The sequence below is a fragment of the Camelus dromedarius genome, chromosome 32 (genome assembly GCF_036321535.1).
Source record: "Camelus dromedarius isolate mCamDro1 chromosome 32, mCamDro1.pat, whole genome shotgun sequence".
Lineage (NCBI taxonomy): Eukaryota > Metazoa > Chordata > Mammalia > Artiodactyla > Camelidae > Camelus > Camelus dromedarius.
Window position 1 is genome coordinate 17,632,496 of NC_087467.1, and position 18,892 is coordinate 17,651,387.

Sequence of the window (18,892 nt, forward strand, 5' to 3'; positions counted from 1 at the left end):
ACCACCCAGTAGGTTATTTTAAAGCAAATCTCAAACATATCATTTCATTTACACACACATCAGTGCACATCTCTACAAAACAGAATGCTTAATCAAATACCACACTTACCAGCTCCTTATTATCAACAAACTTCTCCAACCGTTTTATAACTTTTATAGTTTATCATTTTTATAGTTTGTTCTAAACCATAGATTTGGTTGATATCTCTCTTAAGCGTCTTTTAATCTATAGTTTTCTCCTCCCTCTTTTTTCTTGTACCATTTAGCTGTGGCAGATATTGGGCCATTTTTCCTGCAGAATCTCCCACATTCTGGGTTACAGATTGCATTACATTGCATAAGAATAGCTTAACGTGTTCCTATGAACTGATAGTTAAACATAGAGACGTGAATAGATTCAAGCTTAATATTTGAAAGAATACTTTTCATATGGTGTCTGATGGTCTTTCTGTGACAACAACATGAACCAGTGAGCTCATATATTGTCATCCTGATCTATCCATTATAGAGTTTCTGCCCTACTATTTCTTCCCCCAAGTACAGTTGGAGAACTTGGAAATAATAGGTTTATTTGGGAGGTGATCTCAGGAAACAGCAGTGAGGGAGCAGGGCCAGTGATGCAGGAAAAGAAGGAAAAAGCAATGAAAGTAAGTATGCATTAGCAATTCCACTGAGACCACCTCAGACTCATGCAGAAGACCTCCAAGAATGGTCCATCCAGAAAATAGGAGGCTGATCATTTGTCCTTTAGTTGCCATGTCTTGGATGAGGGTTGCTTCTATAGATGTTAATTCTTTCGCACTCAGAGCTGACTCAACGATGGAGCCAGGGAAACTGAAGGGGTAACAGAGAAGGCTCTGCTACAGAAAGTAAAAAGACTCCATGTGCATTGTGGGATGCTGGCAGTGGGAGAGGAAACTGAGTGCAACAGATCTGTCTAACATAGCTGAAGCTAAAATCAGAGATGGCCCAAGAGATGGCATATGAGCTTCAGAGACACTTGCCACAGTCCCCATCAGCTTTTCTCTAGTGCTAATGATTTTGGCAGCTGGTAATGATCATTGCCTAGATCTATTATATAGTTAAACTAGGGGTGCAAAATAAAGGGCCAGAGCATTCCCGCAACCCAGCACTTCCAGGGTCTTTCACCCATCATGAAGCATAGGGAGAGCGAGGGAAGCTCTGATTCATTCTCCAGCTATAACAGTGGACAGTAGAAAATTAAAATCAGTAAAGAAAACAGTGGGAGAAGTTTATGATCAGGACCCCTTAATTACCAAGTGAGCAGATACTAGTCATAACTTCTCCAACTGACTGATGTTTTTGAAATTTTTTTAAGTGAGAACAAAACCTTTGATTCCTCCATCATTGAAAAAATTTTTACTTTAATGTAAATATTCTGAGAGGTGATTCTGTACATTATTGACTGATAGATCATTAAGGATATCACTCTCTCCTAAGAGCAAGTTTTGCCTGGGGATGGGAGGTGGGAGGGCAGCTGGTGCCTGAGGTGAAAGTGAAATAAGAAGGGAGGCTGTGAGGGAGGGAAAGAGAGCCTGGGGGCACTGAAAATCAACTTCTCAGTTTCGACACTTTGCCTAGAGCAAGCCATGGGTGTCTGATTTCTTAGTCTGCTTAAAAAATGGAAAAGAACTTCCCCTGAAAGCTTCATTAACTCCATAAGCCAGTGATTACAGCAGCCTTTACTAGAGGAAGAAAGACTTCCCTTTTCACTGAAATCTTAAGAGAAGACAAGTCAAATCTACTTTAGAAATGACTAGAGGAGAAGAAATGGGACGGGGCACAAGAAGAGAGGCCAACAGGAGAGGGGAGGAGGGAAGAGTTAAAAAGAAGAAGGAGGTGAAGGGAGGCGAGCATAACACAAGTCACTGAAGAGGAGAATTGAGACAGGGCAATCATCTCGGGGTGGGGTAGGACGTTAACTCTCAGATACCCCTTAACAAAGCAGATTAAACTCCAGTGGTTAATCATTACAGCCTGCAGGAAGCCCAGGCACAACACTCCAAGAACAGCAGCTGTCCTGGACAAGTGTCAGTCACTTTGGCTACTAGATAGTTGAACCTTCTTCTTACGTCGTGGGACTCCCCCACCTTGTCAATCTTGAGGCAAGACTGAGCCACCTCCAGCTGAAAAAAAAAAAAAAAAAAAAGCTGAGAACGCCTGCAACTTTGTTTCCCAGCCTCCTTGTAGGTATGAATATGTTACCAGGACAAGTGCTTCTCAGACTTTAGTAGACCTAGTCCACTACGTTAAGGACGTCCAAACCAAGAAAGCTTGTTAAAACACCCCCGGAGATTCTGACTAAGTGGGATAGAGCCATCACATAATTTGCAATTTTAGCAAGTTCTCAACTGCTGCTGATGCTGCTAGTATCTGGACTACACGTCAAAGTAAACTGACAGCTGTCACTAATCTGAGGTGAACCTGTCTCAAGCCTTGAAATGGGCGTCACTGATGCAAAGCAGAATTGAAAAAAAATTCTCTCTGGTGACAGAGGGGGTTTGTAGCAGGCCCAAGATCCTGGAGCTCCAAGGGGAGGGATGGTACTGGTGGCATCCACCTTCCCCAGTCATTGCTGTTGGAAGTGCAATTGCATGGGGGTGGGGGTGGAAGGTGGGGAAAGGGGACAGGCAGACATAGCTTTGCTGAACCAGCTCTGTGGCAGAGACTCCAAGTCAGCTTCTCCAGTTCTGGCGATTTGTGAACCATCAAATCATTCTTCTAAAATCTGTTAGTCAGACCCCGTTGTTTGGAAATAAGGGCTTTGACCAAAATAAAAACTATTAAAATAAAGACAAGATCTCTGATATCCGTCCTTCACAGTACTTATGCCACATTGCCATGCACTCAACAAAGTGAACTGTGCTGCTATTGTCACTTGCTATTATTACTACCTAGAAAATAAACATACAGTACTTTGTACATCTTCCTTACAGATATTAAGATATTCTTCTTTGAATAGTCAACATTTTCTCCTCCTCCATATATGTGATCATAGCCTTTAAGTTACCTCCCGAATCATCAGCATTTTATGTCCCTTTCAAGGGGCTCATGCAACCAAAGGAATATATGAGATGAATTACTGTTGATATCTGTGTATTGATATAATCAGGTTACTGATCTGTTTATAAACAACCCTAGATTTAGTGCCATTAACTGACAGAGTAACAATAAATTATAACAGCAACTATAGCAAGAGCTGACATTTATTGAGTGCTACATATACAGTGTTCAAAGCACAGATATCTCATTTAATTTTCACCAAAAAAAAAAAAAAAAAACTATTAGGTGAAAGACCTGCACACTCAAAACTCTAAAACATTTATGAAAGAACTGAAGAAGACAAAAATAAGCGGAAAGATATTCCATGATCACGGATTAGAATAATTAATACTGTTAAAATGTCCATACCACCCAAAGCAGTCTACAGATTCAATGCAATCCCTATCAAACTTCCAATGGCATTTTTCACAGAAACAGAACAAGCAATCTTAAAATTTGTATGGACCCACAAAAGACCTGGCATGGCCAAAGCAATCTTGAGAAAGAAAAACAAAGCTGGAGGCATCATTCTTCCTGATTTCAAACTACATTACAAAGCTGTAGTAATCAAAACATTATGGTACTGGCATATAAAACAGACACATAGAAACAGAATTGAGAGCCCAGAAATAAATCCATACATATACGGTCAAAGGAGCCAAGAATATACAATGGGAAAAGGATGGTCTATTCAATAAATAGTGTTGGGAAAACTGGAGAGCCACAGGCAAAAGAATGAAACTGGACCACCATCTTATACCAAACACAAAAATCAACTTGAAATGAATTAAGGACTTGAACATAAGATCTGAAACTATAAAACTAGAAAAAAAACATAGGTCATAAGTTTCTTGCCAATGGTCTTGGCAATGATTTTTTGTATTTGACACTAAAAGTAAAGGTAATAAAAGCCTAGATAAACAAGTGGGACTACATCAAACTAAAAATTCTGCACCACAAAAGAAACCATAAATAAAATGAAAAGGCAATCTACGGAATGGGAGAAAATACTGCAAACCATATGTCTGATAAAGGGTTAATATCCAAAACACATAATGAATTCATACAACTCAATAGCAAACAAACAAACAAAAACTAATTAATGGATGGGCAGAGGACCTGAATAGGTATTTTTGCAAAGAAAAGATGCTCAACATCATTAACATCATTAACATCATTACTTATCAGGGAAACTACAAATCAAAAGCACCATGAGCTATCATTTCACATCTGTTAGAACAACTATCATCAAAAAGACAAGAAATAACAAGTGTTAGTGAGGATGTGAGAAAAGGCAACCTGTATGCACTGCTGGTGAGAATACAAATTGGTACAACCACTGTGGAAAACAGTATGGAGGTTCCACAAAAAATTAAAGATAGATCTACTATATTAGCCAACAATTCTGGGTATTTATCCAAAAGAAACAAAATTACTATGTCAAAAAGATACTTGCAACCCCTTGTTCACTGTAGCATTATTTATCGTAGTCAAGCCATGGAAGAAACTTAAGTATCCATCAATGGATAAATGGATAAAGAAAATATGGGATATATACAGAATGGAATATTATTCAGCTGTGAAAAGGAAGGAAATCCTCCCATTTGCAGCAACACAGATGGACCTTGAGGACATTATGCCAAGTGAAATAAGCAGACAAAGAAAGATTAAAATTGCATGATATCATTTATATGTGGAATCTAAAGGGAAAAAAGTTCATAGATACAGAGAACAGATTGGTGGTTGCCAGAGGCAGGGTTTGAGGTGATGGGCAAAATTAGTGAAGGCAGTCAAAAGATACAAACTTCCAGTTACAAAATAAATAGGTCATTGGGATGTAATGTATAACATGGTGACTACAGTTAATAATACTGTATTGTATATTTGAAAGCTGCTTTAAAAAGTAAATCTTAAAAGTTCTCATCACAAGAAAAAACACTTTGTAACTATGTATGGTAACAGATGTTGACTAGAATTTATGATCATTTCACAATTTGTGTAAATATCAAATCATTACGTTGTATATCTGAAACTAATAGGCTATATCTCACATATAATTTAATTTTAAAATAAGTAAATACATTTAAATTAAAAAATTTTTAATTTTAAACTATTAGTTTCCCAATTTATATGAACTCGAGCTTAGAGAAATTACATTAATTTCCCTAAGGTTAGTGTCTGATTTCAGAGTCCTCATGTTTATCCACTACATTGAAGCCCCTCCTCAAAGGGTAAGTCTAAAAGCATATGGAAGAAAAGGAGGGGTGAGAGAAGATAATTAGTTTTACTGGGGCTGTTGTTATGGGATGAATTGTGTCTCCCTCCCAAAATAATATGTTGAAGTCCTAACTCCCAGAATCTCAAAATGTGACCTTATTTGGAAGCGAAGTCTTTTCAGATTTAACCAGATTAAGATAAAGTCATGAGAGTGGTCTCCAATCCAATATGACTGGTCCTTATAAAAGGGGAAATCTGAACACACATACACACACAGGGACGATGATATGAAGAAGACAGGAAGAACATCATGTAACAGTGGAGGCAGAGATTTGGGTGATACAGCTGTACGGCAAGGAATGCCACAGATTTCCACTTCCACCAGAATCTATGAAGAGGCAAGGAAGAACGACAAGGAAGAAGTGAAGAAGACTACCCAGAGTCTCGAAGGGAGTGTAGCCCTGTTAACAGGTGATCTCAAACTTCTAGCCTCCAGGGCTATGAGACAATAAGATATCTGTTGTTTTAAGCCACCCAGTTTGTGGTACTTTGCAGCCCTAGGAAACTAATGCAGATGTAAAGTTTAAAGGGCCTGTTGGACATCCTAGTGGAGACGTCTAACAGACAGCTGGAGATGACTCTAAAACCCAGGGAAAATATCAGTGCTAGATGTGATTCAGCTGTCAAATGTAGCGGAAAATAGGCGTTCTTTTTAAAAGGACTGAAAATGCTTATTGATTTTAACAATTACAAGAATATAAGCGATTTTAAAAGAAAAAGTCCAGGGGCATGCAGTGGGTTGAGTCGTAAATGGAGGTAGTCCTTTGGTAGTAACTAGTGTAAATCACTCTTTTATTAAGTTTACAAGGTGAGAGGAGAGAAAAGGAAGCTATGAAGGTATGGATGACTTCACAAACATTCTGAAAAAAGTGCCCAGAGCACTTTTAAAACCCATGTAGAGTATGTTCTTGTATTAATCTTCTACTGGTGTGTGACAAACTCAGCAGCTTAAAACAATACACACTTATTACCTCACAGATTCTGTGGGTCAAAAGTCCAGTCACTGCTTAACTGGGTCTTCTGCTCAGGGGCTCACAAGGCTGCAGTCATGATGTCAGCTGGAACTGCAGCCTCCTCTGAAGCCCGGGGTCCTCTTCCCTGCTTACGTGGCAGAGTTAGTTCCCTTGCAGCTGGATAACTCATGGTGGGTTATGTCTTTTCTGAGGCCAGCAGAAAAATCTGTAGCTACTTACTGCCCCTTTTAAGGTCTTGGCCGATTAGATCAAGGACAACCAGCACGATCTTCCTCTTGATTCACTCAAAGTCAATGATTAGGGACTTTAATTTATATTGGTAAAATTCATTTTACTCTATAAGTATAACCACAGGTGTGATAGCTCATCATACTCACAGATCCTGCCTGAATTCAAAAGAAGGGGACGATCCAGGGCATATACAACAGAGGGCAGAAATCTTGAGAGTCATCTTAGAATCCTGCATACCACAGCCCCCTTCCTGTTCTTTACATTTCAAGCCTGAACACTAAAAATGAAGCAAAAATATATTTAACTCTACTAGAAGTATTTTAGTGAGCTCTGGAGCCAGTGCCTGGGTTATATTTATTTCAGTTTATTTCAGTAAAACATACCCAAATAGAATCTTGATATTAGAATCACAGAATGTTAAAGCTAGAAGGAATTTTCTAAATCAATTATTTTAAATATGAGAAAACTGAGATCCAAATAAATAAGGTGCTTGCTCGTAAGTCACTTAATATTTGCTGGCAGAGCCCAGATTAAAACCCAAGTTTTCTGATTCCCATGCTAATTCTACTATATTGATCAGCCTTTAACAAAATGTAAAGCATATATAAAAATCTCTGAACACACATAAGAAACATACATAATAAGGATTCTTATTTCTTCTTAGCCATATGTAATGTCTTCTTTACCATATGTAATGTCCCTCTTTATCCCCAATAATCTTCATTGTTCTAAAGCCTGCTTTGCCTAAAATTACTATAGCTACTCCAGTTTCAATATATTAGTGGTAGCATGGTATATCTTTCTCCATTTGTTTAATTTTAATCTATCTGTGTCCTTATATTTAAAGTGAGCTTTTTGTAGACAACAAACAATTGGGTCTTGTTTTTTAATCTACTCTGTCTTTTAACTGATGAATTTAGACCATTCACATTTAAGAAGATTCTTGATACATCTGTAGTAGTATCCACTATATTTGCAACTATTTTCTATTCATTACCCTTCTTCTTGGTTCTTTCATTCTTTTGTTTTGTTTTGTTTTCTTTGTTTCAATTGAACGTTTTATATGATTCCATTTTCTATTCTCTCTTAGCATACCAATTATATAAATTTTTTGGCATTCTTTTTTATTGAAGTATATTCAGTTTACAATGCTGGGCCAATTTCTGTTTCAGTCATACATAAACATACATATATTTATATTTCCTTTTTAAAAGTTTTTAGTGGTTGCCCTAGACTTTGCAATATACATTTTCAACCAATCTAAGACAAATAACACTACACCACTTCATGACTAGTGCAGGTACCTGATAATAGAATGTTCCCTGTTCCTCCCAAGTAACCCTAATACTATTGCTTTTATTCATTTCACTTATCCATAAGATATTATCACCCAATATGTTGCTATTATTAGTTTGCATAAACTATTATTTGTTATATTAATTAAGAATAAGAAAAATAAAAGATTTTATTTTACCTTCATTTATTCCTTCTCTAATACCTCCTTTCTGCATGTAGATCTAACTCTCTGACCTATTTCATTTCCCCTCTTTCTGAAGAATTTTTAACATTTCTTATATATAGCAGGTTTACTGGCAACAAGTTCCCTCAACTTTTGTTTATCTTATAAAGTCTCTATATCTCTCACTTTGGAAGGATAATTTTGCAGGATACAGAATTCTAGGTTGATGAGGTTTTTCTTTCAATGCTTAATATATTTCACTTCACTATCTTCTTGCTTGCATGGTTTGTAAAGAAAAGTCTGACATAATTACTATCATTGCTGCTCTACAGATAATGCATTTTCTCCACTCTGGCTTCTTTCAAGAAGTTTTCTTTGTCTTTGATTTTCTGCATATTAAATATGACACACCCAGGTGTAATTTTTTTTGGTATTTACACTGCTTGGTACTCTCTGAGCTTTCAGGATCTGTGGTTTGAGGTCTGTCATTAATTTTAGAAAATTCTCAATTATAATTATTTCAAATCTTTCTTCTGTTCCTCTCCTTCTTTTCCTTCTGCAATTCTTATTACACATGTTATGCATTTCATAATTGTCTCCTAGTTCTTGGATATTCTGTAGCTTTTTTTTTTTTTTTTCATTCTTTTCTCTTTGCTTTTATTTGGGGACATTTCTGCTAATTTATGTTCAGCCTCACTGAGTTGGCCATGTTCAGTCTACTGATGAGCCCATCAAAGGCATTCTTCATTTCTGTTATGGTGTTTCTTACTTCTAATGCTTCTTATTTATCTTTCCTAGAGTTTCTATCTCTCTGCTCATATTATGCATCTATTCCTGCATGTTGTCCATTTTTTCCACTAGAGCTCTTAGAATACTAATCATAGTTATTTTAAATTCCACGCCTAATAGTTACAAAATCTCTGCCATATCTGAGTCCAGTTCTGATGCTTGCCTTGTCTCTTCAGACAAGCTGGACATCAAAAAACTGATTTTGAAGTTTACATGGAAAGGTAAAAGACCCAGAATAGCCAACACAATACTGAAGAAGAAAAAAGTTGGAGGACTGATACTATGCAACTTCAAATCTTACTATAAAGCTACAGTGATCAAAACAGTGTTATTGGCCAAAAAAAGAAAAAAGAAAAGAAAAGAAAAAATCAATAGAACAAAATACAGAGTCCAGATATAGACCCACAAGAATATAGTCAACTGATCTTTGACAAAGAAGCAAGGGAAATTCAATCAAGAAAGGATGTCTTTTCAGCAAATGATGCTAGAACAACTAGACAGTTTAATGCAAAAAAAAATGAATCTAGACACATACCTTACAATTTCACAAAAATTAGCTCAAAATGGATCAAATCCACAATGTAAATGCAAAACTTTAAAACTTCTAGAAGATATCATAGGAAAAAAGTAGTTACCTTGACTTGGGTAATGGATTTTTTGCTACAATGACAAAGGCACAATCAACAGAAGAAAAAAAACTGATAAACTGAACTTCATTGAAATTTAAAACTTTTCTGCAAAAGCCACTGTTAAGATACTAAAAAGACAAGGCATAGACTGGAATAAAATATTTGCAAAATACCTATCTGATAAAGGACTTGTATTCAAAATATTCAAGAACTTATAAAACTCAACAATAAGACAACTTTGCCTAATTTTTAAATTGGCAAAAGATCTGAAGTGATATCTTACCAGAGAAGATACACAGATGGCAAACAACAAATGAAAAAATGCTCAACATCATGTGTCATTAGGGAATTGCAAATTAAAACAACAATGAGATACCAGTAAATATTTATAGAATGGCTAAATCCAAACTTTGACACTACCAAATGCTGATGAGGGTGTGGAGTAATAGTAACTCTCATTTGTTGCTGATGGGAATGCAAAATGATACAGCCACTTTGGAAGACAGTTGGCAGTTTGTTACAAAACTAAACATATCTTTATCATATGATTCAGTAATTGCACCACTTAATATTTACTTAAATGAGCTGAAAACTTATATCAACAAAAAAACCTACCCACAAATGTTTATAGAAGCTTTACCCATAATTTCTGAAACTTGGAAGCAAAAAATATGTTCTCAAATAAGTGATGGATAAGGAAACTCTGGTACCTCCTTACAGTGAAATTTACTCAGCTTAAAAAGAAATTAGCTATCAAACCACAAAAAGACATGGAGGAAACTGGAACGTGTATTGCTAGGTTAAAGAGGCCAATCTGAAAAGGCTTTATATTGATGATTCTGACTATATGACATTCTAGAAAAGGCAAAACTAGGGAGAAGGTAAAATGATCTATGGTTGGCGGGGAAGGAGGGAGATAAGGAGGGAGAAAGAAGGGGATTGACAGAGGGATCACAGGGGATTTTTAGGGCAGTGAAATTACTCTTTATGACACTGTAATGGCAGATATATTACATTTTACATTCATCAAAATCCACATAATGTACAACACAAAGACTGAATTCTTACATAAACTAGTCTTCAGTTAAAAATAATTAATCAATATTGGCTCATTAATTATAACAAATGTACTAAAACAAGTTGTAAATAACAGGGGAACTGTCTACTGCAGAATAAAAGATACATGGGAATTCTCTGTAATTTCTGCAGTTTTCTGTAAGCCTAAAACTGCTCTAAAATGTAAAGTCTATTTAAAAAATTTAAACTCTGAACAAACAGTTCTGCTCTAATGTTGAAAATCTCAAAACAAAAGTAGAGTATAGTTTATGAAATAAAGTGGTATCTACATGTAATTTTACAAGGGTGTTTTTTGGTAAATAGCCCTAAGCTGTTTTCTCAGATTCAAAGTAAATAAGTCTATAGCTTGTGATTCACCCTGGCCTATTTTCTACTTCACTGAATTACTTCTTTGTCTCATTCTCCAGAGCCTTCTACATCAGATATTTTAAAGCCCTTTCCTATCTGACATTTATTCTTTCTTGTTGTTATTTTATATCATCCCCCTAATTCCCTTCAAGAAAACCAAGCTCATATTCTCTTAGTCCTTGGATTTTCTTACACATCTCTACCTCTCATGGAGACTCCCTGAATTTCACTCCTCAATATCTTCCTTGCAATCTATCCTATCTTCCACAAATATTTTTCAAATTCTTTCCTAAACTCTTGCTTTATTTCAAGATTTCTCTAAAAGAGAAAGTCTCAGACAACTTACTTTGGCTAGCATATGACTAAGAAATAAAAAATACAGCGAAAATGAAGTACAGTGAGATTAAGTGATTCTTGGCTGAAGATCAAAGAGTGAATAAACTGAAGTTGAAATTAGACTATTCCTTCCGCATTTCAATCTACTCCTCTTCCACTAGTCAATATTATCGCCTTAAACAAGGTGAAGAACAGCATGCAATTGTTTTCCCACCACTCAGCAGAGAGGAGAAAGATGGATATGAAGAAGTATGTAAATAATATTTACATATAATCACCACTGGTATCCAGGAGCCAAAACTAAACCTTCTTGTCTGGAGCTACGTATCTTAAACATAAATTAAATTGATTCAGTAGTCCCACCTTATCCATGGGGGATAATTTCCAAGACTCCCAGTGGACACCTAAAACCACAGATGGCACCAAATCCTATACATACTATGTTTATTCCTACACATACATACCTATGATAAAGTTTAATTTATAAGTTAATCACAGCAACAGATCAACAACAATAACTAATAATAAAATGGAGCCATTATAACAATATACTGTTCACAGTATAAGTTATGTGAATGTGGTCTCTCCCTCAAAATATTTTATTTTACGAACTTAATGCCTTTTCCAACTTGACTAAGCACTTAATGCACTATGGCCACAACTTTTGCAATTTGAAGTGTGACAACAAAACTAACACAAATTTCTTTTCTTTCTTCACAGTTTCATGGATAGAAGATTCATTCTTACCATAGATTTAAGCAACCTCAGTATACAATTTTTTTTTTCCTTACTAAGTCAAGAACTTTCACCTTTTCACTTAAAGGAAGCACGTTACACCTATCTTCCCTTTGGCATATCTGAATTTCCAGCATCACTACTCTTGCACTTTGGGGCCATTACTAAGTGAAATAAGAGTTACTTGAAGATGAGCACTGCAATACAGTGACAGTCGATCTGATAACGGAGATGGCTACAGAGTGACTGAAGGGTGGGATGTGCTGGACGAAAGGATGATTCATGTCCCAGGAGGGACAGAGGAGGGCACAAGATTTCATCACACTACTCAGAATGGCACACAATTTAAAACTTACTTACTTACTTATTTATTTATTTCTGGAATTTTTTATTTATTTCTGGAATTATGTATTTCTGGAATTTTTTATTTAATATTTTCAGACCGCAATTGACCACGAGTAAGTGAAATCACGGAGAGTGAAACCATGGACGAGAGGGGAAAATTGTAGTTGGTTTTTATCCAATGGTAACAAAATCACTATCTCAAAAAGATATCTGCATCCCAATTGTTCACACTAGCATTATTCACAATAGCCCAGATATGGAAACAACCTAAATGTCCATCCATAGATGAACAATTAAAGAAAATGTGACATATATAATATTCATGCATAAAAAAAGAAGAAAGTCTTGCCATTTGAGACAACATGGATGGACCTTGAGGGCATTATACTAAGTAAAATAAGTCAGACAAAGATAAATATGTACACCATTCATATGAAGAATCTAAAATATATATAGATATCGGTACCGTAGATACAGAGAACAGATTCAACCAGAGGCAAGGGGTGCGAGGTGGGCAAAATGGGTAAAAGTAGTCAAATGACACAAACATCTAGTAATAAGATGAATACGTCCTAGCAATGTAATGTACAGCATGGTGACTATAGTTGATTGTATCACTGTATAATTGAAATTTACTAAGGAAGGAGGTCTTAAAAGTTCTCAGTACAAGAAAAAAAAACTTTAACTATGTGTGGTAGTGGCTGTTAACTAAACTTATCGTGGTAATCATTTCACAATGTTTACATATATCAAATCCATTGGGCTATACACCTAAAACTAATACATCATTATATGTCAATTCTACCTCAATTTTTAAAATAAATAAAAATAGCTAAACAACAGCCTTAGACTCTTTTATTAAAAAGAAGACAAGTTCAAGAATGATAGTTGGTATATAAAAATAGATTTTAAAAAAGTTTCTGCTGTATAGCACAGGGAACTATGTTCAATATCTTATAATAATCTTTAATGAAAAAGAATATGAAAAGCCATATATATATATATATATATACACATTTATATATGTATATGCATGACTGGGACATTGTGCTGTTCACCAGAAACTGACACATTGTAACCGACAGTACATCAATTGGAAAAAAAAAAAGATGATACTTGGGACAACCAAAGGTGGCCGGAGTGTTCTGAGAAGATCTGATAACCATTTCAACATAAGGTTCACGACTGGGCTTCAAATTGGGACACTGAAGGGAAATACGTGTACAGAACCACTGCACTTTGACCAATTTAAAGTTAAGATTTGGTACAGATGCAGCCAGCTCTTCTACCATGCAAAGACCTTTTAAAATAACAGACGCAGTTATAACTTCCTCACTGATCTGGCAGCCACAAAACAAAATTTTTTTTCTGCCAACTAAACAAGGAGACTATAGTTTTGGCCTCATTAATGCCATGGTGTGTCCAAATAATGCATCCCCAATATAAAGTATCAAACATTCTCTGTGGGATAATGCAGTGCAAAATATACCTTAAAGTTAAAAAAAAACTTAAAAGTTCTTAAAGTTCTACCATATTGAGTACTGTTTCCAAAAAAAAAAGTATATCATTATTGAATCATTATTTCTGTTATTGTGGTAGACATTATTCCTTCACATGTTCATAACCTGATCAAATTTGATCATTTACTTCTATGACTCTTTTCAATGACTTTCATGATCCCTTTCATTTACAAGATGTGGTCCAGGCATCTTACAAAGGTCTTTCAACCGCTGGCCTTGCTCTACCTTTCTAGCCAAATCGAAGGCACCTGTTCTCTAAACAATACTGCCCTTTCATACCCCCATGCTAACACATCCCCTTCTCTTTATGAGGAAAGTCCTTTTACTTTTGTCCACCTCATGAGCCATCACTTGAGACTGGAATCAAATGTCACACCACTCTGCTTCCTCAAGAAAATTTTATCATTCCTTCATTCATGTTGCCATATTACAAGATACTCATGAGCTGTTTTAGTATGGTTATTACATGCCTGTCTTTCCTAGTAGATCATAAACTACAAGTGGCAGGAACAACTTCTTATTCATGTGTGTTTCTCCAGCATCTGACCCAGATTATATAAATAATTTTCAAATGAAAGATAAAAAGTCTAATTTTATTTCATTTTAGTTAAGATTTTTTTTTCAAAAGTTGTCTTTCCAGTGTCTACCATTCATAATTCAACAAATTTTTGCCAAGTCAGAACAATTGAGGTGATATCCAAAATAAACTCAGCTCTTAACTCTTACTAATTTGATTTCCAAAACCTTTGCCCCAACTTATATTCCTGGTAACATCAGAGAAATCTGCTTATCCTACCACTTCTTCATTACATAGAATATTATTGTGGTTGCTTTTTATCTGAACTAATTTGTTGGGTGAAAATGGTAAAATTTTCTTTTAACTTGCGTTTCATTGATGACCAATGAGGATGAATAATTTTCATTTCTATTAGCTATTTGTACCTCCTGACTTCATATTTTGCATTCATTTCCTTCATTCTAATGTTAACTGGGTCTTGATGTTTTGCTTGACATATATATACTCTTTGTAAATTATAGGTATTAATCTTTTTATCATACCGTAACAAACATTTTTCTCAATACACCATTTACTTTTCCATTTTTTTTATCATATTTTGATAATATAAATGGGGAAAGAGCCATAATTCATCACTTATTTGGGGAGAGGTCGCCAACTCAAGAATCTGATGAAGTCTCATTAGAAAAATGAACATATGCACACACACATTTACAAACAATTTTAAAGGGTTTATGGATCATATTAGGTGGTAGGAGGAAACTGTCTTTAGGGGTCAGAAAACCTGAGCTCTCATCCTAATTCTGTCACTAGCTACATGAGCTGGGAAACGCTATTTAATCTTTGTCTCCAGATCTTCATCCATAAAGTAAGCACATATGTGTGTGTTTGCTCACGTGTGTGTGTGTAAGATGTGGTAGGAGAATTAACATTCTCCGAAGTCTTTTTTATTTCTAAAATGTACATATATTATATACCAAAATCACATTCTATAATACAACACTTTTATTCTGAAGTCACTAAAAAACCATCTTGGAAAAAAGAAACATAAACTCCAAACATCACAGCTGTGACTATTCAGCGCTCCTTAGTAACAAGTAGTTATACTACCATTTAATGGTACCATTAAAAATGCATTGTCACCATAGTAACTGCAACATTACAAGACACTAAATCTCTCCCTGAAATACTCATGCTGAGCAGCATACATTGTCTTATATAATAGTTGCTTCCACCTTTTTTTTTTTAATGAGGACGCATAGCTTTCCCTTCTTCCTCAATTTATTTGTACCCATGAAAACCTATCAAGAATCTGTTTTTTAAAAAAGTTCTGATGCTTGGAAAGATAAAGTACCAGTTGTCATCTATGCTACTATTGTGCAGATTGGGAAACAAAAATGTTCCCACTCTGGGCAAAATTCTGATATAATTCTACCATCCCTCATCCTTTGTCCCTATTTTTCCTGTAAGTTGGCCCTTTGCCTTTTGACTCTGTTTTTTAATTCCCCCACTGTTGACACTGTCATTTGTACATTCCATATCCTATTTCTCTCTAGGTGGTCACTAAGAACCAAAATGTGAATTGATACTGATTTGCGAAATGAACTCACAAGGTTATCTGCACTTTAAGAGAGGAGTCTTGAACACTATAAATCAAGACTCAAAGAAGTAAAGATTTAATAGTCATATGTCAATAATTTGGGGTAGAGCAGTCGAGCCTCATGCCCTCTCAACTAACCCTAGACAAACTACCTTCTACTCCAACTACTTGTGAGGTCCCTCTTTTTTCCACCCAAAAAATCTTTCTTGAGCATCCACTCAATGCTCTCCTAGGCACAGGAGCTACACCAGCCAATGAGACAGATAAGTGCATATCAAATATTTCTATTTAGTTCAAGGGAAGACAGAACACCAAAAAGTAAACAAAAAAGACAGATTCAGGTCCAAAAGAGCTTTCCAAGTAGAGGGACCCACTAGTGCCAAATCCTGAGATAGAGAAGAATTCGACATATTTTTGGAACAGGAAAAGGCCAATGTGTCTGGAGCACAGTGTATGAAGAGAAAATTGGTTCACAATGTGGTCAGAGAGAAAAGCATGGGCCAGTTCCTAAAAAATCCTGGAGACAAAAATGAAGAGTCTAGATATTATTCTAAATCTAATCAGAAGTCAGTGGAAGATTTCAAAGAGGGGAGTAAAACTGCCTGAATTACATTTTAAAGGATCACTCCTGGCTTCTACATAGAGAATAAACTGTAGCAGGAGACAAGAGAAGAAAGAAGACAAATTTGAGGAAATTTCAATAGTCAAAGTCAGAGACGATGGTGGTGGTAATTGCCAGCAAGGGCAACAGCATGGGAGTCAAAAGCTTCCTTTCAATTAAAATGAAAAGTCTTTGACCAGGACGGTAGAAAGTTTCATCAGCTTCCACATCCTCTCAGATGTCATCGTGACTACTGTTAACTAGTCCAGACTCTGAGGGACAAGTGAAAACAGTACAATCACACCTCTTCTCCTCCACATCTTCTGTGTGCAGCTCTGAGTTGGTCAAATACTTAAGCGAAGCACAAATCACAGAGTCTTTCACAACTTCTAATAACCCAAAGTAAAAGCAATAAATACGACTTACACGAAACAAAAGTTAGAACCAAGGCAGAAACTGAGCATTCCCACCATGAACTCCTGTCCACGAGCCCATACTTCCAGTGATTCCAGAGATGTTCTATTATATCTCTTATTAGCTATTCCAAAAATCCATATCTATGCAGCAGCCATCCAAAAGAATGCAACAAGTAAGTGAGGGAAATAATTAAGTGGCTAATTAACCTTAAGGTGTCATGAGAAACTCTAGCAGAGGTTTGCCATTATCTTTTTTAGAAAACTGAATCTATTCCTCATTAGTGTCTATAATATGTGCTACTCTTATATGTGTGTGATCATAGAACAGCATGTTGTTAAGGCTACAAAGAAATCTTAGACTTTACCTTAATACAACCCCTGATTTTACAAATCAGTAAATTTAAATAATTTTCCCAAGATCATAATGCATACTAGAATCAGGTGCTAAACAATAACACAGTTGGTACCTTCCCTCACATGGTTGTATTCAATCCATTTGTTTTACCCCTTTCCCAAAACCCTAACCTATCTCATACCCTCACTTCCCTGCTTCATTAGCTTGTATTCCATGGGCATCATTGTAACCACTCCCTTGCACACAGGCCCAATTATCTTGACCCTCACTCACTTCGTCATACTCTAAGCCCCAATCATCACTACATCCACCTTTTACCTACCCCACACCTGCACCTCAGCATCTGAAAATGCCTGGAGAAAAGCACCCAGTTGACATGTCTCAGTGTTTGAGTAAGTGGAAGGGAGGAAAACCCAATGTTGCCCAATGAGGACAGGAGAGGGGAGTCTAGGGGAAGACGCTGGACTCCAGGGAAGGAGAAACTCTGGGGCAGTAAAATACTGGAGGGAGATATTTTAAGGGAAATGTTGAGTGTAACCAACCACCCTCCCAAAAGAAAAACCAGCAAAGTCAACCAAAATCCATAAAATAACACATGTGCCTGACTTTCCTTCCTTTACAGACTCTTTAGGTTGCAAATGAATAAAAATCCTAATCCTAACTAGTTTAGGAAAGGGTCTGCAGTAGTGGGTGGGGGGTGAAGGGAAGGGTGTAAGGCTGGAACCAGGAACTGGAGCACATTAACTGCCCTCCTCTCTCGTCTCGACTGTCTCTGGATGCCAACCTCACCCCTTCTCCTTGCCAGCGGCAGGGAATCTGAGCCTCCCCCGCAGCTCCAGGCCCCACATCCCACAGCTTCACCACCCCACTGAGACCAATCCTATCTCGGCCCTGCACAGGTCCAATGTCCACCCCTAGATCATCACTGTGGCCAAAAAGATGGCAGCTTCCATCGCATGACAATGGAGGTGCTGACCAAAAAAGGTGGGGAAGGGATTTGGACACACAAACAGTAAATATCCACTCCAGACTTTATATGGAAAATACTAAAGGGTCTCAGTCTACAAGCCACCTGGTTCAGGAGTGAGAAATAATCACCAACATACAGTGCTTCAAAGCCAAACAGTAAATTACTGTTACTGTGAGAAACAGTTTAAACCACATACTAATCATTTTCTCTTCAGTCATCAAGTAGAATATTATGTCATTTCTGCTTTGTTTTTCCAAGAAGTCCTTAGCAGGTGGGAACACACTAAGGTTAGGATATGTTAAATAGTAAATTAAAAGACACAATTTCTTACATTCTTTTTTCTAGTCCCATGAGACCTTAATATATAAATGCATACATATATTTCTGATAGCATTAATACATACACAAATGTTCAAAGGAAATACTAAGGAAAATTTTAATTACACATACATAAAACACAAAAGGGCAGGAACATTGTATCTTTTCTGCAACTAAAGCAAATGTGAACTGAAATATGGCTGTTTTGCCCATCAGAAAATGTCTCTCATATAAGGTACGAAATCAAATCCTTTAGGTTTTTATCTCAGTTACCGCCTCCAAGTCTTTCTTGCTTATTTTGATCTTAAAATAGAAAACAGCCATAGCTTGGG

At 36.3% G+C, this 18,892-nt stretch overlaps 1 protein-coding gene across 14 annotated transcripts in view; it reads right to left on the bottom strand.

The window, feature by feature from the left end:
• METTL4 (methyltransferase 4, N6-adenosine) overlaps positions 1–18,892 on the bottom strand; it is a 427,480-nt gene that overhangs the window by 337,136 nt on the left and 71,452 nt on the right. The window contains exon 9 of one of the 14 annotated variants that reach the window (XM_031439117.2): positions 1,387–2,147. The exons of the other annotated variants lie outside the window; for them this stretch is intronic. Coding sequence (XP_031294977.1) covers positions 2,116–2,147 — 32 coding nt within the window. The 3' untranslated portion in view covers positions 1,387–2,115. Of the gene's footprint in view, positions 1–1,386; positions 2,148–18,892 lie in introns of those variants that run through there. 14 annotated transcript variants of the gene reach the window in all.